Source organism: Sapajus apella, unplaced genomic scaffold (assembly GCF_009761245.1).
Source record: "Sapajus apella isolate SASKATOON/1434 unplaced genomic scaffold, GSC_monkey_1.0 scaffold134, whole genome shotgun sequence".
NCBI classification, from domain to species: Eukaryota; Metazoa; Chordata; class Mammalia; order Primates; family Cebidae; genus Sapajus; species Sapajus apella.
In genome coordinates this window covers 321,733-348,373 of record NW_022437074.1, presented here as the reverse complement: position 1 = coordinate 348,373, position 26,641 = coordinate 321,733, and the positions used below count along the sequence as shown (strand labels likewise).

The 26,641-nt window shown below is 46.0% G+C and overlaps 1 protein-coding gene across 3 annotated transcripts in view; it reads right to left on the bottom strand.

The window, feature by feature from the left end:
* NCK2 (NCK adaptor protein 2) overlaps positions 1-26,641 on the bottom strand; it is a 146,441-nt gene that overhangs the window by 8,575 nt on the left and 111,225 nt on the right. For all 3 annotated transcript variants that reach the window (XM_032262990.1, XM_032262993.1, XM_032262991.1), the window contains exon 4: positions 5,046-5,767. In XM_032262990.1, coding sequence (XP_032118881.1) covers positions 5,046-5,767 — 722 coding nt within the window. The remainder of the gene's footprint in view (positions 1-5,045; positions 5,768-26,641) is intronic.

The window sequence follows — 26,641 nt, the reverse complement described above, 5'->3', positions numbered from 1 at the left end:
ATGACAGGATATGTTCTTAGAAATGCATAATCAGATGATTTGGTCACTGTGCAAACATCAGGGTGAACTTATATAACCTAATGGTCCAGCCTTCTACACACCTAGGCTATAGGGTATGGCCTGTTGCTCCTCAGCCACAAACCTGCATGGCATGTTACTGTACTGGACACTGTAGGACACAGTAACACAGTGTATTCTGTAAACCAAAGAGACATCTACATCTATAAGCCAACATAGTCACAGATTATTTTGCAGCCACAGCTGCAATTTTAACCCCAGTGCGTGATAAATAACCGTGGAGCACTCACAGAGTGAGGCCAGCACATCGCCACCTTCTGGGAAAAACCAGGAGCCATTGTCCCAAAAGAAATTATGAACATCATACTGACCATTTGCTACTTATTGTACTAAAAACACTAGCTTTTAATAAGACTCTTGTGTTCACAGATCCCAGTGCATGGCATATTGCTCGTCTGTTTTGAACTCTTAACCTCAGGTGATCCACCCACCTCGGCCTCCCAAAGTGCTAGGATTACAGGCGTGAGCCACCACGCCCGGCACTCGTCTGTTTTAAAGGCCGGTACTGAAGAGCCAGCCAGAGGGTAGAAGGCAGTCTTTAAGGGCTCTGGTCCATTTGAGAATCAGAATCAGGTGATGAGCACGCAATTTCTAGATAACAGCCTGTACTGCATGATCTTCCAGACCCTTCCATCTTCAAGAGTTAAATATGCTTAAAATTAGAAATATTACAAAAATCCAGGCTTAAAACTTCCATTTGGTACTGGGCAAAAAGCCTGGCAATTAAAATGAACTTATCTTTGAAACTGGAAAGATGCCTACTGGCACTGCTCACAGCAACCTAAGGTTAAGTCATCTTAACATTAATTCATTTTTGAAGAAACACCTACAGATGGGCCTAATCATGAATTTAAGCAGCTTGTCAGGAAATCACTGAAGGAATTCACTCAACTGCTCCCCATCCTCAGAGGTGACCTGGAAGCAGTTTTCACTTTGCTCTAACAATCTACCTCCTTCCAATTCACCAGCAGAAACACAGCAAATACAGCACATTTATTTTCAAACTCTAAACAGTAAAACATAACAAAAAACTCAACAGAAATACACTTCAAGAGATAAATTCCACTCAACAAAAGCTATAGTTGTAAATGAAACTAAGCTTTATGACAATATTTTTATAATTCTTGGAAATATAGTATTATGTAGAAAGGATTTTAATAACAGCTGTGAGGATGTATAAAACCACTAAAAATGCATCATAGGGATCAAGGGTTTTCAAAGTGTGGTCCTCAAAGCAGCAGTCTCATCGCCAAGAAATGTGCTATTAATAGAAGTGCAGATTCTTGGGCCCCAGGCCTCGTGAATCAGGACCATTGCAGGAAGGACCTGGCAATTTCTGTTTTAACAGCCCTCAAGGCAATTCTACACACTACATACAATTTGAGAATCACTAAGAGAGATGGAATAATGAAATTGCTGAAAATAGAGTTTTGGGTAGAAATTATGATTTCTATAAGAAATATTATAACTTTAAAAATACAGAAAGGAACTATTCTAATTATTTTATTTTCTGGTCAACTACTTTTAGTATATTTTTAAAAAGAGAAATGAAATATCCATCAACTTTTAGTATGGCCAATATGTGCATTAAATTATCCTTAGCAAGAGAGTTTTTCTCTATTGGAATCAAATGTATATTGTGACAAAAATATTAGTACCTAATACTATTTGCAGGACATAATAAATATGCCTTCCCTAAGGCCACAACCCCAGAGAACACCTTTTTCATCTACCCTCTAAAGTCTTTCCTCTTCTCCCTTAGGCAGAAAGAATAAGTATGTGATCTCTTAGGGATTTAAAATCTTACAGAGGAAAACAGCCTCCCAGACCTGTGGCTGATGCTGCCCAGCAAGTCACCCAGGCCAGCTCTGCACCTTTTTCAACCATACCCTAGTTGTGATCTGTCACTTCCCAAGCAACTGTTACAAGGATAGGGGATGCAGCAATTAAGAAAATAAAATGTTGACAACTTGTTCAGTTTACCAGAAACCCAGTAAACGGTTACTGTTCAGGTACAGCTTTATATCCACATCCACAGAATCAATGCGGATGAAACGTAACATGTAAAGATTTATGAACACACACACGGTGAGTAAAATTTCTGAGTTTTCTGGATTTAAGCAGGTATGGCTCACAGATGAAGGTATGATAATGAAATATGGAGAATAAGCAACAACAATGCATCACCTTTAGCTACTAACAATAAATGATAATTGATGAAAGAGGAGGGGGGGCGGGAAAAGGAAGAAATGGAAGAACAAGCAGTAGGTACTGAGGTTCAGGGCAGAAAAAAGAGCCCAACAGGTTCGTTCGTTTGTTGGTTCACTGATTCATCTAACATATCCAACAGGTACTTCTGATATACCCAGTGCTTACTGATAGTGGATCGCATAGGATGTAGCAATGTTTGTTTTCCCTGAAATATCCACCTCTCAATATAGTCAAACAAAGGTCTAGCTCATTTACACTGCAGTCACTCAGGATATTTTAAAAACTGATACACATCTTGAAGATCCATTCCAAAAAAACAGCCGTGCTTATCCAGAAGCCAGGCTTCATATGGTAACCTCAATTAAAGGCCCAGGCCCAAAGATTACAAGAAAAGAAAAGGAAATTAAATGAAGATGCCTGCCTCTGAGTTCTGCAGGGAGGCGGAACCCCTCAGAAACCTTTCCATCCTGGCATGCTGTGAAGAATTATGTCAGATCATGAACCTAAGGGCTCTTGGTGGCCGGGTGGTGGCTGTGAAATGCCAAAGTGAACAGGAAAACACACGGGGATGGGGGGAGGCAGTGGATGGTGGGAAAAAAATAAGCAAAGGACTTGTCCAGTAGGGAAGGTTCCCAGCAGTCACAGATGACAGCTCAGAACAGCCTTGGTTATGAACAGGAAATGCAGTAAACCTGGCTTGGTTCTGCTGTCAGGAGAAAAGAAGCAACACACCTCAGAGCCCTTGCAGAATCCCCGTGGCACATGCATACTAACAGCTGAAATGGCCCATGTCATGGCAAGATCCATCAGGACAAGCTGCCCTGCACAGCATCAGGCCACGTGGAGCCTCAGACCGAGACCGTGCCGCTACGTGGGAATAGCCGATGCAAGTCCCGGTAAAGCCCTTTCCACCTTATATTCCTGGAATCATACGTGTTGTTCCTTGACTTTCTAAGCTAAGGAAGACTGTAAAATATCTGGAAAGGCTTCCATTAAAAAATGGTTAAAAGGAAATACAATTAGTACTTTAATTCTTTAGAAAAAGTCAGCTTATTCTCTAACAATGCAAGGCAACTGAGACAGTGGGGTGTAGAGTTCTGAGATGAAATGCAGCCCAAACATGCATCGCTCCATATCCAAAGGGATCTGGTCCTCAGTTCAGACAGCAATGGCCACCTGTGCATGTTAAACAGAAAAGCTATAGGTCTTCCCTAAGGCCACCACCCCAGAGAACACCTTTTTCATTTACCCTCTAAAGTCTTTCCTCTTCTCCCCAAATCCTAGGAAGAAAGAACAATGATTGGGGCCAATGTCTCCACACTGCAGGACTTCCCTCTGAGAAAGTCTCTTCAAACTCAAAAATTTTAAGCCAAGATCATATTTTGTGCATTATCCTTAGCCCTTAAGCACTCTGGACCAAGCACTTAATATTGTAATTGGTTTTCCAGCGCTTTCTCTAAGTTTCTGCTCGATTGAGTTAAAAGCGCTGCTGTCCTTAATTTGCTCAAGGCTTCAAACGTGATCTAAAGGAAGTGGTGCACAGAGCTCTCATCATGTGAGAACAATTCAATGTGATGTCTTGCCAGGAATGATAAACCCTGGTGACTTGATAAGAAAATCTCAGAGTTCAGATTTCAGATGAAGTTAGCTTTCAGGCTGGCATGCCCTTCCAAGTACATCTAAGGCTCCGCAAAATTGATGACACCATAAAGGAGCCCAGTTTCCACCAACACGATGCTCCTTCCTCCAAGAGAAGCAGATCCCAGTTGCCTCTTTCTGGAGGGCTTTGAATGCCTCTTAGATCAGTCAACAGGACTCTTGAATGTACACTTACTCATTGTGCTAGTAACCTTTTCAGAGGACAGCAGTGGCAGTAGGTAGTACATAGTAGTCTTACAGTGTGCATTTAAAAATGAAATTGAAGCCTACTAGAACCAATACAATTCAAATATATCAAACTCTATCTCCTAAATGCTTGTTTTGGGGGTCTCTCAATTGTAGAAAGTGTATTCGGAAAGACGTTTGCAAAACTGGTGGAGTATTTCCTTGACACCCGAAAAGGCTGCCTTCTGGGATGCAGGCTCCAGTTGACCCCATGCCTGAAACTACCCCACAGCCTGCCCACTGCTGGAAATGGTCTGCTGCCCCACTGGAGTGGCCTCATATCTCCGACTCACTGCACACACACAAAACTCATCTCTCTTAAGAACCCTTGTTTTCTTTTCAATTCATCTCCTAAGTGCTTTAAAAGCTTTTCAGAGATGAACTCAGTGGCGCTGCCTGGAGAGGCAATGACCTTGGGATTATATGGTTTACAAAGAAAAAGCAAGCAAACAAAAGGCAGTGTCAGAAACCAGCCGCAGGTCTTGCAGAGACTGCTTTCTCTGGGACACAGACAGAGTAGAAACAAAGTAAATCACTCGGGCCTTCTGCTCACACAGAATGGGCAACCAGGAGAAAAAATGATGTTTGAGCCCGTAAAATACAAGAGGGGGAATCTTAGGAGAAAAGCAGAACCACCTTTGTGAGCTAAAAAAATTTTTTAATTAACCTTCCTCCTCCAGAAATGGACACACACTATCCCCAAAGCAGATGGAAGGAAATCACGGAGTAGCAAACGTTATACTAAATTGCATTCATCTGCATCTCCCACTTTCTAGTGTACTCACACAATGTGAAAAGGGTGTGGCACACAGAGCCACCGCGCAAGGCACATTTACTGCCTCCAGGCAGAGCTGCGGGCGCAGCGCACTTACCGAGGACTCGCTGTCCCTAATGAGGAAGTCGCCCTCCACGCCCCGCTCGTTGAGGGCGCACTCGGCCTGGTGCCGCGTCACGTTCCCGTAGTACCACTCTCTGCCTGCGAAGCGCCCGCTGGACGAGGGCCCGGTGTAGCTTATCTGTGGGGCGTGTGCAGGGTGCAGGGCCGGCCCGTCACTGAGGACCACCACGTAGTTTTTGGGGACGAGGCCCACCTGGCCCCGGGCATTTTTGCATTTCCACCACTCGGGGTCGTTCTCGGGCTTCTCGATCACCTCCATGGTTTCCCCCTTCTCGAAGTTGAGCTCCTCCTCGGTCACTGAGCTGAAGGGGTACAGCGTCTGGACCACGTGGAGCACGCGGGAGCCCTGGCCGTTGCTCAGCGAGGCGCCCTTGCGCAGGCTCAGGAAGCTCGGGGACTCCGCAGCCGCCTCGTCCACCTCTTCCAGGACGTAGTTGGAGGGGAACCAGCCGATCTGCCCGTTGTAGCTGCCCCGCCACCAACCGTCACTGCACTTCTCCATGACAGTGACGCGCGAGCCCTTCACCAGGGACAGCTCATCCTCCCGCTCGGCCACGTAGGCGAACTTGACAAAGGCGGGGATGTTGAGGTCGTAGATGCGGTCGGCGCCGCTGCCGTTGGCTGGGTACTCCGCGTCCGTGCTGGGCGTGGGGGACGCGTCCCGCGCGCTGGTCTTCCTGCGCGTCTTGCCGAGGCCTGTGGAGACACAGCAAGGCTCAGTGGCGCGGGGCACTTGGGCACCACCCCACTCCCTAGCTTACCGGGATTTCCACGCAGTTTCTCTGGTGGTTAAATACAAGGGGACACATGGACGGTACTTACTGTGTGTAACAGGCTGAAGCCCTGTCTCTCAAATCAAACAAAACCAAAAAGTGCAGGAGTACCAGTGACACAAAAGAACAGCAGAGAGTTTCCTTCTGAAATAATCATTTCTAGAGCATTGCTGCGCCTCTCGGAAAAAGTATAAACGCAGAGAAAATATCTTTTTCATTTCTAGAATGACTGTGAAGTTAGACTACACGAATTACCATCAGAAAAGTAAGGTGCTGGCAGCTGCCTCCTATAGGGAAGGTACTTAAAGTTGAGAATTACTTACAATGATCTCTGTTTTACCCATCAAAACATGTCATGGGGCCAGCACAGTGGCTCACACCTGGAATCCCAGACTTTGAGAGGCCATGGTGGAAGGATTGCTTGAGGCCAAGAGTCTGAGACCAGCCTGGGCAACATAGCAAGACCCTGTGTCTGCAAAAAAATCACTCCACTGCACTCCAGACTGTGCAACAGGGTGAGGCCGTCTCTAAAATCAAAACCACAAAGAGCAGGAATACCAGTGACACAAAAGATAACAAGAACAGCAGAGAGTTTCCTTCTGAAATAACCATTTTAGAGCATCGCTGTGCCTCTCAGAAAAATAAAGTATAAACGCAGAGAAAATATCTTTTCTGTTTCTAGAATGACTGGGAAGTCAGACTAAATGAATTCAAAGACCAGTTAGAACTCTTAAGACCGATCCAGTCTTAGGGAGCACAGCCATACCCTGCCCTGCCCTGCCCTGCCCCCAGCTGCCTTGCCATGGCCTCCTCTACTCCTGGGACACTCACTGCCCCTACCCTCACCCCTGGGCAGCTTAACAGCCCTACTGGGCAAAACCCATCATCTCCACCTTTCTTCTCTTAGAATTCTTCTCTTCTTACAATTCTTTCAAACAGCAGACTAATTTCCCACAACAAATTGTGATGAGTGAATTAGGAAAAATTAGCTGATAGCTTAAATCGAAGGCAAAATTTTTCGTACTGTGATTCAAAGCCTACTAGTGGATGATGAAAATCACTTTAATGAGTTGCAACCAGCCTATATGTATGTGTTGCGTTTAAGGGAATAAAGTAGAAAATTACAGTACATCAAACACAATTACAATAAGTACTGTTTCTTCAGTCACAGATGTGGGTATTGAATAGGAATGAGAAACATTTTTTCCTGTGCATGAGGAAAAAAGCTAGAAAAGCCCTAAGGTAAAAATGTTTTAACTGCATGGAATTCCGGAACATTCTAGCAGAGGAAAGCATGTCAGCCCCAGAGCCGGGGACACACCCTGCACAGGCAGACTGGCCTTCCTTGGCTGTCCTGATAGAGGAGTGCTTCGACCTCTGCCTTAGCCAGTGTGGAGGTTTAGTCATTTGCAGACTCCTCAAAATGATACCAAAGCACTTCCGTGGGTAGCTTGTACCCCTTTCTCCTTTTCTTCCTTAAACTGGAATAAAGGGAGATCAGTCCTAAGAATTACTTGTGCTTCTATGGCCTTGCTGAGTGGGGAGGAGGTCAAGAGGGGGAAAAGGCTGATTGCCCTCAATGGTGGAGAGCTAGGCTGCTGGCCCTGGGGCAGACCGGCCCCTCCCAGCAGCCACTGGCCAGGGATGCGCAGCCCCACAGTGCTGGGAAGTGTGCAAGGCCACTGGAGGGGTTGGCCACGGAGGTTTTAGAACAAATACAGACTCATTTATGCTAATGGCTTCTGCCCTTTCTCTGTATCGCAGCATTTTATTCACGTGCATGGGAAACACAAGAGTAAGCCAGAATCTCAGAACAGGTGAAATGCTTAGATTTCTACTTTGGGTTAACTTGTATTATATAAAAACACAAACCTCTAAATCTGAGAACTCATTCTTTCCCAGGATTTCAAACGCAGGATGGTTCAACTACACCATGAGAGCACCATAATAACACCACAGCTCCCCAATCCAGAAAGCAGGCCATCGATGAAAGCAAACTTTTTTGTCCAGAAAGCAGTGGTGCCTGAAGCTCAATCAGGACGGCCTCACAGCCTTATCAAACAGCTAGCATGCCGGGGCAGGGGGGCCAGGCAGAAGAGAACGTTTATTGGTAACAATGATGTCAAGAAATAACACTGAAAAATAAACTTTTAATAGACCTTTGCAAACGTGAATTACAAAAGCTACTTGAGAAAAAAATGCATGTGGAAGAGCAGGTTTTGGAATATTTATCAGGCCATGAAGACAAAAGTGACAAGATCAGCAGAAAAGACATTAGATACTGGCTATTACAATATGTTACAAAGACACTTTATAACTGATTTATGAATATTCTACTTAGTGACTTCTTTCAAAAGCAAAATGCAGTAATTTAAATTAATTAACACAGCCACCGAATTCCTGAGACATATCAGACACCAATCTAGACGGTGGCGTGGAGGGGTGAAATGAGCAAACAGGCATGCTTTCTGCCTGCACAGGGCTTATACTTCTCCATCACGATGACAACATTGTACATAGCCAGCATGCAGCAGAAATTTTACTTGTTTTGCTCCAATGTGATCTAAATAGTCTTTGGGGCAACTCAGCGGGGCAGTGCAGACTGACAGAGAGCTGTGCGCTCTTGATCACATCACTTAATAATGGTCTCTTTGTGTTTTAGTTTTCTTACCCCCAAAACGTGAATATAATAGTCTGTTCTGGCTACTCTAACAAGTACCATAGACTGCGCGGCTTAAACAACACACATTTCATTTCTCAGAGTTCTGGAGGCTGGAAGTCCACATCAAGGTGCAGGCAGGGTTGGATCCTTGCAAGGCCTCTCTCCTTGACTTGTAGATGCTGTTTGCTTCCTGTGTGTCTTCACAAGGTCTTCCCTCTGAGTATGTCTGTGTTTCAATCTTCTTCTTGTAAGAACACCAGTCAGACTGGATGAGGGCCCACCCCAGTGACCTCATTTTAACGTAATCACCTCTGTAAATGCTCTACCTCCAAGCACAGTCACACTCTGAGGTCCTGGGGATAGGAACTTCATATGAATTTCAGGGAAGCACAGTCTGGCCCATGACAGGCACTGGCATTCAGCTGATGCTATAAAGCACAGGAAGTGCTCTGTGGATAACAATGATTACTCTTATTAACTGAGCTGGGGATTTCTTGTTGCTCTGAACGATATTTTACCAAAAGAGGGCTGAAGTCCCCTTTAAAAACACTTGGCCATGATCCTACCAGTGTCAGATGGCCACCAAAATAGAAAGCCTGCCTGCCAGACTTTGGCAGCTGGGAAGCAAACACTCTTCCATGTTGTATGTAGCTGCCAGTGCTGTGAAATTCAAGAGGCAGGTGCCTGGGGATGGTGAGGGACGTGACTTTACCAACGCCTGTGTTATCTAAACCCTTACAACAGTCCTGTGACGAAGTGGGCAGCCTCTTCATTTGTGGAAATGAGGGGCTACAAGAGGTCAGGGAATTGGCCCAACATACCCACCCAGTGATGTGGCGCAGGCCATACACCCAATAAATGCCCATTCAATCCATAATAGTCAAGAAGCATAGTCCTGATAGTGACTGTTGTCCAGCATGGTTTTTATGGCAAAGCATCATCGACTGTAATATGATTTCTATGGAAAATGGAACTAGGACTCTAAATTGGGGTGCCAAGAATCCACCCCACTGCCTCCCTGACCACTTGCATGCCCAAGCAGAGAGAAACCTTTTCTCTTTTTCTACAGAATGAAGAGGGCCCTGTGTCTCCAGGTGGGAGAGGGGCTGAGGTTCAGGTAATTAAGATTTTGGATAAGAAATGTAACCCCAGTGACAGGTCAGGGCCCCAGAACAGCAGTTAATAGGTCTCGGCAGGTTGGAGGGGGGCTGTGTGGGAAAGACTTCAAAGGGACCAAGTTGCTGGGTTGCTGAGAAACAGCCGTTTTCTTCACCACACCCTGTTCCTGCCCAATGACCAGAGCCAGGGTCATCTAGAAGGGATGGGACATCCTGAATGCTGGCATAGGAAGATTTAATGTGCTCAGCCCTACTGACTGCTAAGGATACCTGAGCCAGAAAGCTGTGGCCCAGGGGAGGGAGGGGAAGAGTGGCTGGACAAGGTGTCTCAGTGATAGGAGGGGGGAGTTGGAAGAGAAAATTGCACCAAGAGTGCAGGTGGCCTTTCTGTGTGAGGATAATTAAGTAAAGTGCAACCCCAGAGTCAGGAGAGCCTTTACATGGGGCAGGCTCAGGCGACTGGGCGATCCCCCGTCCTTCTCCCCTTTCCTGGACTTTACCTGGAGCTTGTGACCCAGCCAGGTGGCAGCCAGGACATCTCAAAGGGAAGGTTTCTGCTGTAAAATGAACAGGGATTCATGTGTGTCTGTGAGGCGGGAGCGCTGTGTCCTGATCGAGGGCAAGCACCTGAGGGGTCCAGGCTCCAAGCGACTACCTCTAATTCGAAGGCAAACCCGTTACTTTCTAGGTAAAGAGGTGGCACAGGGATCCCAGTTTCCTTTGATTCTCTGTATTTTTTCTATACGTCTTCACTTCATTGCCTCATCTTTCACTAAAGTAAAACCACCTACTGCTTGCAGTTGTAACAGAAGCACAATTTGAACTCCAATGTTTATTTTAACAGGGTAACATGATGTTTTTCTCATAGACTTTTACATATTTTCTCAACAAGACAGGCAAATCCTCATACCTACAGGCAAATCCTCAGACTCAGGCTGTCTTTAGCTACTGTAACTAAACCGCAGCCAACCAGGACACAGTAGACGGAAGCCCCCATCATCCAGGGCCCCTGCTCACCTGTCTTTCTATGCTGCATTTTGGACGAGCAGTTGCCAGCATGTCCCTGGAGCCTGCTCACCTTGGTGTCAACAGTGAACTCCAAAGCAGGCTGCAGGCCACGTAGATCCTTCAGAGGGATGTGAGGTAGGTGGGCCTCACCCATGCAGAACACCCAGACGGTTTCAACGCCTCCCATTCCTGCCCTTACCGAGGCATGATGTGTGGTTCTGTGTTTCAGCAAGACTTGGGACAACATATCAAATGGTGTGTTTTTCTTCCAATTCTCAATTTAATCATAAATCCTACCGCATGGAATTTACCTGGTTTTGAGCATTTTGGTTGGAGATGTCACAGCAGCGTGCTTTGGATAAATCACATTGCGATGATCCTATCTAGAATGTGACCATTACAAAACCTTCCAACGGCTGGCATGCTGTATATTAGATGAAGCATCATTTTCTTGTCAAGTAATGACTTTATCTACAGCTTGTTCAATAATGTATAAACTGCTACATCTTTGCATGAAAAAGAATGAAGGAATGAAAGTTACTGTAAAAAAAAAACAAAAGCAAGATTCTGTTTGATCAAACATGCTCAGCAGTGAGCAGGATTTTAACTCTTACATTGAAGAACAGACTGAGAGCATCTCAAGCTCTTTAAATCTATCATCAAATTACGGTGTTTAAGTTCTAGAAGAAACCTTAGAGGTCTGATGGTATCTTAACTGGTTCAGGCACCTAAAGCAAAATACCATAAACCAAGTGACTTATAAACAGCAGACATTTAATTCTCACAGTTCTGGAGGCTGGAAGTCCCAGATCAGTGTCCCAGGAAACTTGGTGTCTGGTGAAGGCTCACTTCCTAGTTCATAATGGTCCCTCCTTGCTGTGTCCCCACATGGCAGCAGCAGTGAGGGAGCTCTTTGAGATCTCTTTTAGAAGGTCACGAATCCCATTCATGAGGGCATCACCCTCATGACATAATCACCTCCCAATACCGTCACATTAAGGATTAGCATTTCAGCATAGGAATGTGGGGAACACAATCCGCAGCAGCTTGGCCAGTTGTTCTCAGGCTGCTGCTGTGGGAAATGAGTCCTGGGATCCCACGTGTGTGCGGCCCAGGGAACTGGGCGGGGCAGGAGACCCTGTACCCCCAGGACCTCCAGCAGCTGCAACATTGTTTGCTTTACACAGGGGCCCTGGGTGCTTGACAATGTGCTCCACAGACGAGACAAGTGACAGAGGCTTGGAGAGGCTGAGTCTTTGCCTGAGGTCTCCTAGGCCAGTCAGCACCTGGTTGGAGAGCAAGGAACAAAGCCCCTGAGCACACAGCTGCTGGAGATGGCCGGTAAGGAGTGTGAACAAGCTCCTTATCCAAGCCACCTCCACAGGGGCCGCGTTAAAGACCAGCCACAAATTGTGCCGTGACTTTATCTGCGTCTAATAACAATAAAACAACATGTGTACTGTAGGTAGTATTTCTCACTCACTGAGCAGACGGATAGTATAATTTTAAGTGGCAAATAGCTGAGCTGGATTTAAAGCTAAACTGTAAGTTTCTGCTTTTGTGGTGATTCTGCAGCATCAAGCTATTGGATCTCTGATCACAAGTCATATTTTTATTGATGTTAATAAGCACGTTTTAACTTTCCTGAATAAAATTACATACATTAAAGATTGGATTCTAATAAAAGCCTGACTATGTCATACATTATTAATGTCAGTAAATTTAAAGTCAAAATCTTTTCTGTCTTTTATATCCCTTTTCAGATGAAGGGATGTTATAACAGATGACTTTAAAACATGCTCTGGTTGTCATCTTCCAGCTGGAGTTCTGGAGATGTAAGATAAAGCGTCAAACAAACTTGGTACTTCAGAAACATAGTCAAGCCAATTCATTTAGACAGAGTGCATTCAAGTTTTGGGAACTCTATGGCAAAATCATTTAATTTTTGCTACTGATCAGATGTGTAACATAAAGCAGATTTAATCAGAAAGCTTCTTTTTATTGAAAATGCTATTTTTCTAAGAATCAAGATTATTGATTTGGGGAGGGTTTCCCAACTAGAGCCAGAACCTATTATTAAAATCAGCTAAATAGTACAAAAAGCTTTTATTATTAAATGCTATGGAGATCTGATAAGATCTGATTATGGTGTAAAGTGGCCAAAGGACATTTCCCTATAAGAGAATACAGCTCATGTTCAGCTTCTAAGAGCTTTTGTGTTACTGTATGTTCATTTAATTTGCCTCTAGCTTTTTAGCTATGCTGCTAAGATTATATTCCACTATTTGGAACATTCAGGGCAAAAATTTATCATCATAATACTTCAATAGGTAAAGGGAAAAAAATCAAATTTATTCAACTTAAGGATTTTTTGAAGGGGCGGCCACCACATGAGATTAATGCAGTGGTTATGTTGTCTTAATCTGTTCAGAACCCTTTGTCCCTTCCCTTAGTCAAATAAAATTCATCTCTGTGAAGGGCCCCATCTCACCCCTGAGCCCTCCCCTGCCCTTGCTGGCCATGGGGGAAGGCCCATGACTCATCTGTGTGGTCAGGGCATTCCTGGGATCCTGGCTACACTCATGGGGGAAACACCGTCCCTATGAGGACATGGCCAGGGCTGCAGCAGCATCTGTTCATGCTGCAGAGGTTCATGTAGGAGGTGAAGGGGCAGGGGGGGCAGGGAGAGGCACAGAGAGACAGACCCCATCCCAGAGTTGCACCCTGGGATCCAGCCGTACTTCCCAATCACCTGAGCCAACTTTACGTTTTCTTTTTTTCCCTTCAGTTACTTTTGAGTTGACTTTCAGTCACTTCAATTAATAGACCTTAAAAAAAAAAACTACCCTTCCCCCCTCCCTGCTCCTCTCCCAACCCATCCCTTTAGATGAGCCAAACTGTTGATTCCCACCTGAAAACATGGTATATATGGGTGAGCTGAAAAGAACAGTGATAGGTTTTGACTGAGGGCTTTGGGTGTGGGAGTGAGGGTGGCGGTGGCGGTGGATCAGCAGACACAATTCCAGCTAGGTAGTGTGCATGTTTCCTAAGCCTGGAGAATCTGAGCTTCAAATATTTACTGTAAGAGTAATACAGTAATGAGAAACCCATGATGCTGGGAGGCCACATCCATTAGGCCTCACAGACAAACACAATCTAACCTCGATTTTCGGAGGGCTCTCAGAGCTAACTTAGGGTGGGCCCACATGAATTCACTGGGGCCAGTATCTTAGGCACAGTGGTCAGAGAAAATCCTAAGAGTGGCTGATCAGAGTGGGACACACTTTTGGGTACAAATCAATTTCAGACAAAGTCAAATTTAAGTCAGAAGAGACCCATGCACAAATGCCATCAGCTAGCTGCTTCAGCCGACACCCATTCCTTTTGTCACACCGAGTCTCAGATGTGTCACTGACTGCTGGCCGAGGGTCACGGAACCGGGGGAGTGGGATCTGGAAGGACAGTGACCTTTCCTGGCAGGTGGGTGGGGGCATCAGATGGGCCCACCTGGGGTCAGAGCACACCTGCCAAGCTGGGCAGAGGACAAGTGCTGCTAATGCCCAGGAAGGGCATCTGGAATGCACACACTGCTCAACACAGGTGCACCCGGATGAAGGAGAAAGGGGACAGGGTTACTTTTTGGGGGATTTCTCCCTATCATTTCTGACTCCTCCCTAGCAACAAATAGCATTTAAGGCACAAAAACCTTCAGAGAACTCTAACAGATCATGATGTTCTCCAATCATTCCTGAAATACTGTCCTTTGGCTCTGCCATGAATTCACCCAGAATACCTACAAATGCCACCTCCAGCTGTACCTTTTTTTCTCATTTCTTCAGAGTTCTCAAGAAAGGTCTCTGTTCATCTGTTGTTTAATGCTCAGCCTCAGGGAAAGTGTGAACAACTTACCCACCCTCTTAAACCTCACAGACTAGTGTAAGAGAGAGTCACGTACACAAACCCAAGTTGCAGATGATGACTGGCAGTGACAATCGCAATAAAAGGAGGAGGTCAGGGAAGACCTCCCTGAGCATGTCACTTTCTATCCCGCAGGACACGGAGGAGCTCAGGTGAGGACAGGAAGTACACGCGGCAAGGAAGACAGGCTACATCACGGCTGTGAGCAGAAGGATCGGAGCTGTTCAGGAACGTGAAGGAGGTGTTAGGGCACGGTGTGGAAAGCAAGGGGACAGGGCACAGGACAGGCCTGGGCCAGGCAGCATGTAGGCAGCAGCAGGCACCGCCAGCTGCTTCCATAGCTGCAGAGAGGGATCTGGGCAGGGCAGGAGCAAAGAACTCTCAAGCTGAGGCCAGAAGAAACATGTTGGGCAAAGCAAAAGGAGTCATCGATGGCTCTTTCTCTTCTGAGTGTCCTGTTGGTAGAACATAATCTCCCCATTAAGAACTGCAACTGTTTAAGGAGGAAATTCTAAATTCAGGACCACCATGGAGACAAAGCATTAAATGTATTCTTAACAGCTTATCCAGTCTTCCATGGTCTTTCTGGGCACCAACTTCCCTTGCACAGAATCTCAGCCCATCTCCAAAACCATCCCTTCCAGTTCCTGTTGTCAGATGTCACGTAGTTTCATCCCCGCGCTCTAAGGTCCTTAGGAAGTTGTTCTCTCAGGAAGCTGGTAATCTTCCTAAGAGTAAAGTCTCTTATGAAGTTGACCCAGGAAACTTTTTACCTCTAGTAGTTTAACTCTAGCTTTAGAAAACAAAAAACAGGCCAGGCGTGGTGGCTCACACCTGTGATCCCAGCATTTTGGGAGGCCAAGGTGGGTGGATCACTTGAGGTCAGGAGTTTAAGACTAGCCTGGCCAAAATGATGAAGCCCCATCTCTATTAAAAATACAAAAAAATTAGGTGGGTGTGGTGGCACATGCCTATAATCCCAACCACGGGGGAGGCTGAGGCAGGAGAATCACTTGAACCTGGGAGGCAGAGGTTGCAGTGAGCCAAGATTATGCCACTGCAATGCAGCCTGGGTGACAGAGTGAGACTCTGTCAAGATGAAAAGACAGACGGAAAGGAAAGGAGAGGGTAGGGGAGGGGGAAGGAAGGAAGAAAAGAAAGCAAAAAACGATGTCTTTTTCAAAAGATTAGCAAATCCCCATCTCCCTGAGCAGACTGCAGGCAACACGGGCAATGGGGAAACACCACCAGCCTTCTCTCCATAGTAAAATCAGGGTTGATCCCAAAGCTCTCGAAGCACTGTGATCTGTAACCAGCACAATAACGTGGCTCAGCGCCTGAGAATGCCTTGCCTGTCTAAAGGCATGTCTCCCGCAGGCCCTGGGAGCACTCACTGGTGCTCATGTCGCCACCCTCCTCATCTCTCTGTATTTATCTCCCTGGGAAGGATAAACGAAGTCACCATTGTAGCCTCAGAGCCGGGCATGGAGCAGGTATTCAATACACGTTTGCTAATTAACAAACCCCACTTGCTGTCTCACCACTGATTTCACAGGCACACATCAGCTCCTCCAGGCCTGTGTCTGCAGTGACAGGCACCTAACACTGCCAGGGGTGTGAGCGAACACTTTCAAAGTAGCAGGCCAGCATCGTGAAGAGCAGGCTTCCCAAGCACACACCACACTGACCCTTCTCTGCAGCTGTTTCTTCCTCCTCCTCTTCCACAAGGATCGTATCATGTGCCGGGCACTCACACACCGGTACGTCAGTGATGCTGCCACGAGGGTGGAAAGCAGTGCTATTGCTGAGCTGTGTCTGATGGCTCCGTGGTACACTACATGTGGTACACGTGTTTTCTGATCCATCCCAAATTTCCCCAGACTGGAATAACTCTAGGAGATTTACTTTTATTCTTTTTTTTTTTTTGAGACAGGGTCTCGCTGTGTCCCCCAGACTTGAGTGAAGTGGCGTTATCTTGGCTGCAACCTTCACCTTCGGGGTTCATGTGATTCTTGTGCCTCAGTCTCCCCCACCAAATAGCTGGGATTACAGGTGTGTGCCACCACTCTGGCTAATTTTTGTATTTTTAGTAGAGACCGAATTTCACCATGTTGGCCATGCTGGTCTCGAACGCCTGACCTCAAGTGATCTGCCCACCTTGGCCTCCCACAGTGCTGGAATTACAGGCGTGAGCCACTGTACCTGGCCTGACTTTTATTATTTCTAGGCATGCGTACCCCGTAATGAAACTGTCTGCCATTCAAAATCCCCAAGTTCAGGAAGGGATTGCCACAGGACGGCAGGGAGGAAGGCGCCTCATGCGACGGAAGGGAGCTGCCGTCACTTAGAGAAGCCCTAAACAGCCACCCTGGCTGGGTGGGGGTTAGGGTTGCTGGCACCCCGCTTCCTCAGCTTCTCGCTGGCACTCCCTGCTGCTCTCTGGAGGAGGGGGAAGAAGGGTACCTGTAGGGCCCCTGCTTTGCCCCTGTGGTGCTGCGGTCTCATTAATGGACTTCAGCCCACACAGGTGAGGTCGAGTGTCTTTCACCATCTCTACGTGCAGGTAGTCCCTTTGCCAGTCGGGGGGCACACCAGGAGCCAGCTCCAGAAGGGAGGTGTCGGGGCAAAGGGCTCATCCTCCCGACCACCACACGCATCCATGTGCCCAGGGCTCTGAACCTGACTTTCCACTCCAGTCATAAGAAAGCCCACTCCTTTGTGAGCAGGCAGGCAAACAACGTGATGGAATATTTAAACCTGAAAAAAAAAAAACGGTCTAGAAGTATAGGAGTTTCTCACAAATGTGAAAGTCAAATGGGAACACAGATGCCAATGAAGAGAATTAAAAATTTTTTTTCATTATAATTTTTAATTAAAAATACATATTTAGTACCTCTCAACACATATACTGGATCCATGAGCCCAAGCGTTTTTGAATATGCAAAAGAGCGTACAAGACGCAGCAAGGATGAGACGCGACATTCTGGAGCACTGCACTGCTTAAAGTGTCAATCTACTGGCAAAAGTTCAGCACGCCTGCCGCTCTCCAGGGCCACACCTGCTCAGGAAAATGAAATGCGACGAATACACGAAAAGAGACAGCACATTCATGGGGGAATATGCAGGTGGCACGTGGTTGGCAAAGACACAGCGGAACCACACTTGTGCCAGCTTCTCAGAATACTCTGGAGCCCAGCCTCTCCGCCTCCTTGTGCTTGGCCTTGGCACTTTCTGTAACATCTCTCTGCATCTACATGTCTTCATCTGTAACACAAGGACACCTCTGGTATCTGTGGGGCTGTCACAACGGCCCGATAACTGGGCATGGCACTTAGCGGGGTATCTGACACACAGCAGGAGCCCAAGTGATGGCTGCCACTGTGTGCTGTCACCCTTGTACCAGTCACTGTTACGGCTGGGGACACAGGCAGGATCCAGTGTGGCACTTTCTCAACAGGGAGTGCACGCACCTCTATCCTCCCTAAAGGCTCCTGGAGGATATGTCTCAGCTCATTCCTGCTTTCGGGGTCAGGAGCAGCTCAGACATGAGGGAACCTATGAACAGGCTAGGGGGAGCACAGTGGGCCTATGAGGGGGTAAGAGAGGAGCCCCGTGCCCAGGTAAGAGTGGGCAGCAGGACTGGATCATATGCTGCCTTGGACAAAGCGAACAAGGGTTACTGAGACGTAAGTGCTCTGGAGTGCCTGGGTGTGGTCCACCTGTTCCGTGCTTTGGAGAAGGTCCTTGATGAAACTGGGCTCCAGACTCCAAGCCTGGGCTCCAAGCGGCCCACTCCTGGCCTTGCTTTGAGGCAGACCCACTGCCCTGGCCAAGTCACTTGTCTAGCCTGAGCCTCAACTGCTTCATTTTTGTAGAAAAGTGCTGGGCCAGGCTATTGCCTTTCCAGAATTCTACCGACAGCCCAAATTATCGATTAATTTTACTTTTTAAACTTAATTGTGTATAGTAGGCTTTGAAGAAGAAAAAAGAAAACCCACAGAAGAACCACAAGGGGATCAAGTGATCCTTTTGGACACCACACAGACAACCTTTGTCACTGCTGAATGAAGTTTCTTAGCATACCCAGTTAAACATTATAGATTTAGTCAACTTCAGTTAGTAGCATCAGAACAAACTGCATGTTTACCACTAATTCATCTCTACCTTACAGACACCCATTTGTAAATTTCACAAATCGGACGATCAACAACTATGTTCCTTAAAAAAACAAAAATACAGAACCAAGTAGGATTCCCCATAAACAGCGGCCTCAGCATGGCTGCTTCCAGGAAGAAATGCAGGCCGCCCCAGACTTTAACTTACAAATGCCCTCTAGGTGGCTCTCACAGCTGTGGGGGCCACTGAGGACAACCTGAGTGTGTGCACAAAATCTGTGAGTTCCCAAATGGAGAGGGGAGGTTATAAAGAAAAACCCACACCACCCTAGAGGGGCTGATCATAGAGACAGACTTCTGGACAAGAGCTGACATGAGTCAATGCAGGCTGATGTGCAGAAAGATACCCAACTCCACCCATATTGGCCAAGGTCCATCAATTAGACCAAGGTGGCACGCAGACCGTGTAGGAGCCCTACAAATGCCCACCTGCTCGCAGGCAGGCAGCTTCACACATCAAGCCAGTAAACAAGGGCTCTCTCTCTAGCCTCATAGCTGCCTCCAGGAAACAGATATTAAAATGGAATAGAACAAAGGAACATCTTGGACGTATGGATAGCACCTAAAAAAGAGAGGATGCCGTATGGGTAAATGCAGACAGAAGCATGCTAGGAAGATTGCTTTCTAATTCCCTGGCATATTTGGTTCACGTTTCTTTATTCGTAAACTTCAGAGTCCCACTGGAGTAACTCAAGTAACTATTTAAGAAGGGGTGATCTTTAGGAAGCTGAAGCAGGGTGAGATCATCTTAATAAGAAGCAACCAAGATGCCAGTTCCTGGGAAATGCTCTGTCTGATGCTCTGCCTTTCGCCAGGACATGACCGCTCTCACTCAGCCAAGTGCACACAGCAATTATGAGTTCTACACATCCTACAGCGAACTCCACGCCTGACTCTCCCTAGTATGCCAAGGGTACAGACCCCACCCTCACTTCCCAGCACCTCTCCTGCCTTGTCCCCCATTAGAAATCTTTTTAGACAATCTGTGTCTATTTTCTCCTGAAGTATCCTCCCACTAATCTGTTGTGATTTGTTTTACATTTTTGGTTCTAAATACTTGGAAGCTAACGACACACAAAAAACAAACCCACATTTATTTTGGGGTGTCTGGCACTGCAACTACTGCCGAAGATTCCATATTATGTGGGTCCTTCCTCTTAGGAGCAATCTCACAAGACAGAATTTTAATGAATTCTAAATTCTGATACATTATATTTAATTCATGTTCATACAATGGTAAATTATACAACAGAGACATGAAAAGTAAACGTGAAGTGTTAAATGCATCTCTGAGAACCCACAGAGTCCCTGGTCTTAGCGTGGTAAAGAGACAATAAACAATTTGTCGGAGAAGCGGAACGTTTAAAATACAATTAAGATAGCTTAATTTTTTTCCCCCTTATGTTACATACAAACTTTTCAAAGGGAACAGTTTGGCTTTGTAGTGATAAAGGAAAAAGTGGTTCCTTGGAGAGTGGCTTAGTTTAGAAAGTATGCCTGAATGATATCAGGATGATTAACAGGAATTTTCTCGTTCCTGAAGAACATTCAACTTAGAAAAACAAACTACTTCTAAGACAAAATGCACCATGAAGAATCAGCTTCTCCTTTTACATGACTCAGAGAATACACAAGACACACTGAGCATCCCAACCACTCAACACCCAGGAAGCACCTATACCGAAAATTACTGCGTAAATCTTATCTCCAGCCTGTGTCAGGACCAAGTGCCCTGTAGGAAAAGCCTGATGTTCTCTAGACGAGGGTCTCCAACCCCCAGCTGTAGAACGGTACCTCTCTGTGGCCTGTTAGGAACGGCATGTAGCAGGAGATGAGCAGTGGGCTGGCAAGTATTACCCCCTGTCAGGGCGCTGCAGCATTAGAGTCTCACAGAAGTGCAAACCCTACTGTGAACTGCACATGTGAGGGATCTGGGTTGTGCGGTCCTTTTGAGCATCTAATGCTGACGATCTGAGGTGGCACAGTTTCATCCCGAAACTCTCCCCCCAGCCTCCTGCCACCATCTGTGGAAAAACTGTCTTCCACAAAACCAGTCCCTGGCGCCAAAAAAGCTGGGGACCACGTTCTAGATGAACTCCATTGTGACAGCTGGTACTGATAACAGCAAGAAGTCATCTGTGTAACAGGATCTTGACTATATGTTTATATTAACACTGGGAAAATCGACACAATGTTAACCGTGATTACTTCTGAGTGATAAGATCACAGGGCATTTGCTTTTCTCCATTATGCTTTTCTATAGTTTCCAAATTTTAAAAATAACATCCCTTTCTTTAAGACTGAGGACATTGGGAGGCCGAGGCAGGTGGATCATGAGATCAGGAGTTCAAGAGCAGCCTGACCAACACGGTAGAACCCCGTCTCTACTAAAAAAAAAAAAAAAAATACAAAAATTAGCTGGGTGTGGTGGCGCGAACCTGTAGTCCCAGCTACACAGGAGGCTGAGGCAAGAGAATCGCTTGAACCTGGGAGGCAGAGGGTGCAGTAAGCTGAGATGGCGCCATGCACTCCAGCCTAGGCGACAGAGCAAGACTCAGTCTCCAAAAAAAAAAGAGGACAACTGATTAATAGCTTAATAGAACTCTGGCATGTCAGAGATTACGATTCTGAGGAATACCTGTTTGCAGAAACCTGTGCCATACAAAGAAACTGACAACAAAGATGGCTGAAGATGGGTCATGTGGCAGTGGCACACGTGTGCTGACAAAACTGCTGCCAAATTAAACTCAATTACAAAAAAAGAGTACGTTCCTGTGACACTCAGCTTCTCAGTTATATTGATTAATGGCTCTTGCTCATGTCAACATTAAGGAACCAGGAAAAGTTACAAACTGGGGAGCTGTTCCTTTAGCATTTTGGGGGTTAGTGCAAGGACAGCAAATCACTTGAGCAGCCATGTGGGTAGGAGTCACCAATACTGACGCCTAGCAGGAATTGCTTCTCCAGCCCACCCCAATCAGCACCCCCAATTCCTAAGACTGAACAGCAATTACAAGACGTGGAGTCAGGCCACACTGGGCTCAAGTGTCAGCCCGAGCATGCACTGTGTTTTTGGTGTCTCACGTAATTTCACGTTTTTCCACAAGCAAAATGAGGCTACTATGATTTCCCTAGAAAGCTTACTGTGAAGATGAAACAAAAACATATTCGGGCATCTAGCACAGTACCTAGCACACTTTACAGACACTCAAAGAGAAATAATTATCATGGCCCACTCACTGGGAAAATGCATGTAAGATTGGTCTGGGGGAGTTGGTTTAGGCTTTCCTACTGCGTGAGCTTTCTGTTTATCTTCAGGGTGGGCCACATACTCCTCAGCAGGGAGTGGGGGGAGCACTGATGCTGCCTAGGGGAGCCTTTGGCCCTGACACCAGCTACCACAAGGTCTCCTGCTGCGGAGGGCTCTGGTGATGGCTTTTCACCTCTTTCTAGTGTTAACTATGTTATTCCAGTGTTATTCTTTCTAGTTTTATTTGGATGGTGTTAACTTAATCTAAAGTCATCCAATTGCAGGGATGTGTGTGTGTGTGTGTGTGTGTGTGTGTGTGTGTGTGCGCGCGCGCACGTGCGCACCGCAGGCGTCCACATGCAAGCTAGAGGTTACAGATCTTTCCTATGGGTTCGGAAGGCCAAACTCATTCCTGAAAGGAACAAGAAAGAATCCAAAAGAGGCCAGAGCCAGTCCTTAACAGAGATTAAATGCCTAGCTGAGGTACCTAACCAGCTGCCTTAGAAGTGCCAGCTCTCCAAGGAGGCCCTGGATTACATTATCTATACACATCCGAAAATAAAAATTCACTAACAGAAAGGAAGTATGTGATGAGGATAACTGTGTATCTTTCAAGCCTGAGATTCACGGCTGTAGCCTTCCTGGCATCCTACTGACATCCCGCCCTAAACCTCAGACTCCACTAGGCACCCTGGCTCAGTCTCCCTTTATTCCCCCCACTCTCTGGGTCACTCTGTTGGTCCTTCAGGCTGGAAATGCTTGAGTCATTCTAACACTTCTCTAAGGCGTTCCCCATCCAGTCAACAGATTCCTAGGGGTTTCCCTTCAAAATCTCCCTCTTCTCTTTCATCCTCCAACCCCACAGCTGAGCTCAAGGCTTGGGATGTCACCCAGGGTCACTGTCAGGCCTTGTCCCCCGCTTCTCACAGCCAGGCTCAGGCCTTTCCAGTCGAGTCCTAAAAATGAGGATCAGGACCCCTGTCGGACACCCCAGCAGTCATCTCCCCCATAAGCCCTGCAGAAACCTCCAAGAGTTCTTTATTCACACCCAGGGCCTTCACAATGTGGTACACTCCACCCCCAAGGCTGCCCCAGCCCTCTTGCTCACCCTAATCTGGCTGACTCACTGGTGGCCTTCCCACACCTACGGGTTTCCATCTACATATCCTGCCTTGCACCCTCCAACTGTCAACTGAAACACCACCTCCCCTTGCCAAGTCTCAACCCAGCTCAGAGTATTCTTCACATGAATGAATTCATTCAGTTCTCAAAAACTTTATGAGACAAGCAGTCCCTTAACCCATTATACATATGATGCAACTGAGGCTCAGAGGATTCAATGGCTTGTTCAAAGTCACTCAGCTATTATCAGTAGTAGGTGGCAAAACCTGGATTTGAATGCGGGTGGTGGAAGACTCCAGAGTCCTCCCTCCTGCCCACGATGCTACGTGCCTTCTGAAAGCACAGGTGCCCGAGCTGCACAACTCAGCCCTAGTTTCCCATGGCACAGGAAGGGACAGTGCAATCACCTGAATGAGGACTGTCCATCTTGTGCCAGTATTATTTTCCCAATTACATTACAAATACAAGCTTCAGAAAGTCAGGGACTAAACCTTCTCCTTCCTTCACATCCCGACCAGATGAAATAACATCTGACCAGGCTCCCCCTTCTGATCAGAACATACCCTATTACACTGTGGTGGTCGCTGCACCATATCTGCATCCCTATTTCAAAGCCTTCGATTATTGTTTTCAAAGGTCACTCACAGCAGAGAATGCAGTAGCTCAGATGGGATTTCCAAGGGATACAGAAAGGGACAACTGAAGCTTAGACTCAGCTTCCATAAGAACTAGGCTGCTGCATTTGTTACCTAAATTTCATTTCAGAGATGAACAGCTCTGCCCTTGTTGAGATCTGTGAGACTATAATCACGATGACAGACCCACAATCCTACGATGCTGAAATGAGAATTTCCAACTTCCTGCAATCAGAGGCTGTGAGCCTAGGAGCTCAAAACAGCTTGGGCCAACCCAGCAAGAAGCAGAGATGGTTTTTATTTTCATGCTAGGGATGTGGAGAGAACCTTGATGAATAATTAGAGAAAGTTCTGAATCAGGTACTGTTAGAACCATTCTGTGAAGCAACAGCTGGGCATGATGACACCTGGTGTTATTCTCATGTTCTAGGTCCAACTGCAGCAGATACTCAATACTTTCTGGCCCCTTAAATGCTTATGCAAACTTAGGGCACTGCCCAGGCACAGCAGGGTTGCCCAAGTCTCCAGACTATCAGCTACCTTTACAGCCCAGGGTAGTCACTAAACCACTGCCGATATGTCTCCTTGTTTTAATGCAAAGGAAAGTTATAAAAACAGCGCAAAAAAACCTATTTTCCCAAACCATTTGATATTAAGCTGCCAAGACGATGTTCCATGACCTGAATATTTCATGTGTATTTCCACAAGCAAGGGTATTCATCATAATCAGTTAATTTATATCAACACATGATTATCATTTAACCCCTGAACCCCTTTCAAGGCTTGCTAGTTAGTCCCGAGGTTTCTCATTTCTAAAACGAAAAACTTGGAATAATTCTGACTCTGCGACAGAGTCCCCCCAAATGTACACAGTGGCCTAACACTAAATCCAGATAGTCAATTTGGTATAGGAAAAATATTCAGATTAGATCTGAAGTCCCCTCTGGGTCTTGTACCTGTGACTGGTGTATTCTCAGGCTTAATTTTTTCATCTGTGATTAGTAACACTACTGAGGCTGGCCTGGAATGGTGTCACATATTTTCATGTGAACTCACATTTTCATAAATTTACGTACCATGTAACTAAAAGCATCTTGCATGACTACTCTGCTAACTTGGGTCTTCCAACCTAAGTAAAATCAGCATGCTTAGCATGAAGCACAGGCTCAAGACTGACCCCCTTCTGCCAGTCTGGAGCCCTCAGATTCTTCCTAGACATAATTCCAGAGTCTTCACTACCGATATTAAAACAAACAAACAAACAAACATAAAACGCATGTAAGTGTAAGCCTCTTGGTCAACTGCAAAGTGCTATATAAACTGCACACTGATGCTGCTCTTATTACATGTATTTATGTGGGCTAACCCTAATTAAAGGGCCTTTAGTTATCCTGGACAGAGCTGCCTTCTCCTGTTCCGGTGTACAAACCAGTACCCTGATCCCTGCCTGCTACTTCTTGTAGCCACTAAGCAACTGGAAGAAAGGGAAGAGGGAGCAGAAGGGAGGGAGGGAGGAGGCGAGTCTGATCTTTTTTTTTTTTCTTCCCTTTATTTATTTTATTGCATTTTAGGGTTTGGGGTACATGTGAAGAACATGCAAAATTGTTGTATAGGAACACACATGGCAGTGTGATTTGCTGCCTTCCTCCCCATCACCTACATCTGGCATTTCTCCCCTTGCTATCTCTCCCCAGCTTCCCACCCCCCACCCTCCCTCCCCTATTTCCCCTCAACTGACCCCAGTGTGTAGTGCTCCCCTCCCTGTGTCCATGTGTTCTCATTGTTCAACACCCGCCTATGAGTGAGAACATGCGGTGTTTGATCTTCTGCTCTCCTGTCAGTTTGCTGAGAATGATGGTTTCCAGGTTCATCCATGTCCCTACAAAGGACCCTAACTCATCGTTTTTGATGGCTGCATAATATTCCATGGTGTATATGTGCCACATTTTCCCTATCCAGTCTATCGTCGATGGGCACTTGGGTTGGTTCCAGGTCTTTGCTATTGTAAACAGTGCTGCAATGAACATTCGTGTGCACGTGTCCTTATAGTAGAACGATTTGTAATCCTTTGGATACATACCCAGCAATGGGATTGCTGGGTCAAATGGAATTTCTATTTCTATGTCCTTGAGGAATCTCCACACTGTCTTCCACGATGGTTGAACTAATTTACACTCCCACCAACAGTGTAAAAGTGTTCCTATTTCTCCACATCCTCTCCAGCATCTTTTGTCTCCAGATTTTTTAATGATCGCCATGCTAACTGGCGTGAGATGGTATCTCAATGTAGTTTTGATTTGCATTTCTCTGATGACCAGTGATGATGAGCATTTTTTCATATGTTTGTTGGCCTCACGTATGTCTTCTTTTGTAAAGTGTCTGTTCATATCCTTTGCCCACTTTTGAATGGGCTTGTTAGTTTTTTTCTTGTAAATCTGTTTTAGTTCTTTGTAAATTTTGGATATCAGCCCTTTGTCAGATGGGTAAACTGCAAAAATTTTTTCCCATTCTGTAGGTTGCCGATTCACTCTGATGATTGTTTCTTTTGCTGTGCAGAAGCTATGGAGTTTGATTAGGTCCCATTTGTCTATTTTGGCTTTTGTTGTCAATGCTTTTGGTGTTTTGGTCATGAAGTCCTTGCCTACACCTACGTCCTGAATGGTTTTACCTAGATTTTCTTCTAGGGTTTTTATGGTGTTAGGTCTTATGTTTATTGCCACAAAGAGAATAAAATACCTAGGAATACAACTAACAAGGAATGTAAAGGACCTCTTCAAGGAGTCTGATCTTAAGATAAATTGCTGATCATGACTTTTGTGGTAAGACTCAGTGTGCTTTAAAATAAGAGAAACTGGCCAGGCATGGTAGCTCACGCCTATAATCCCAGGACTTTGGGAGGCCGAGGCAGG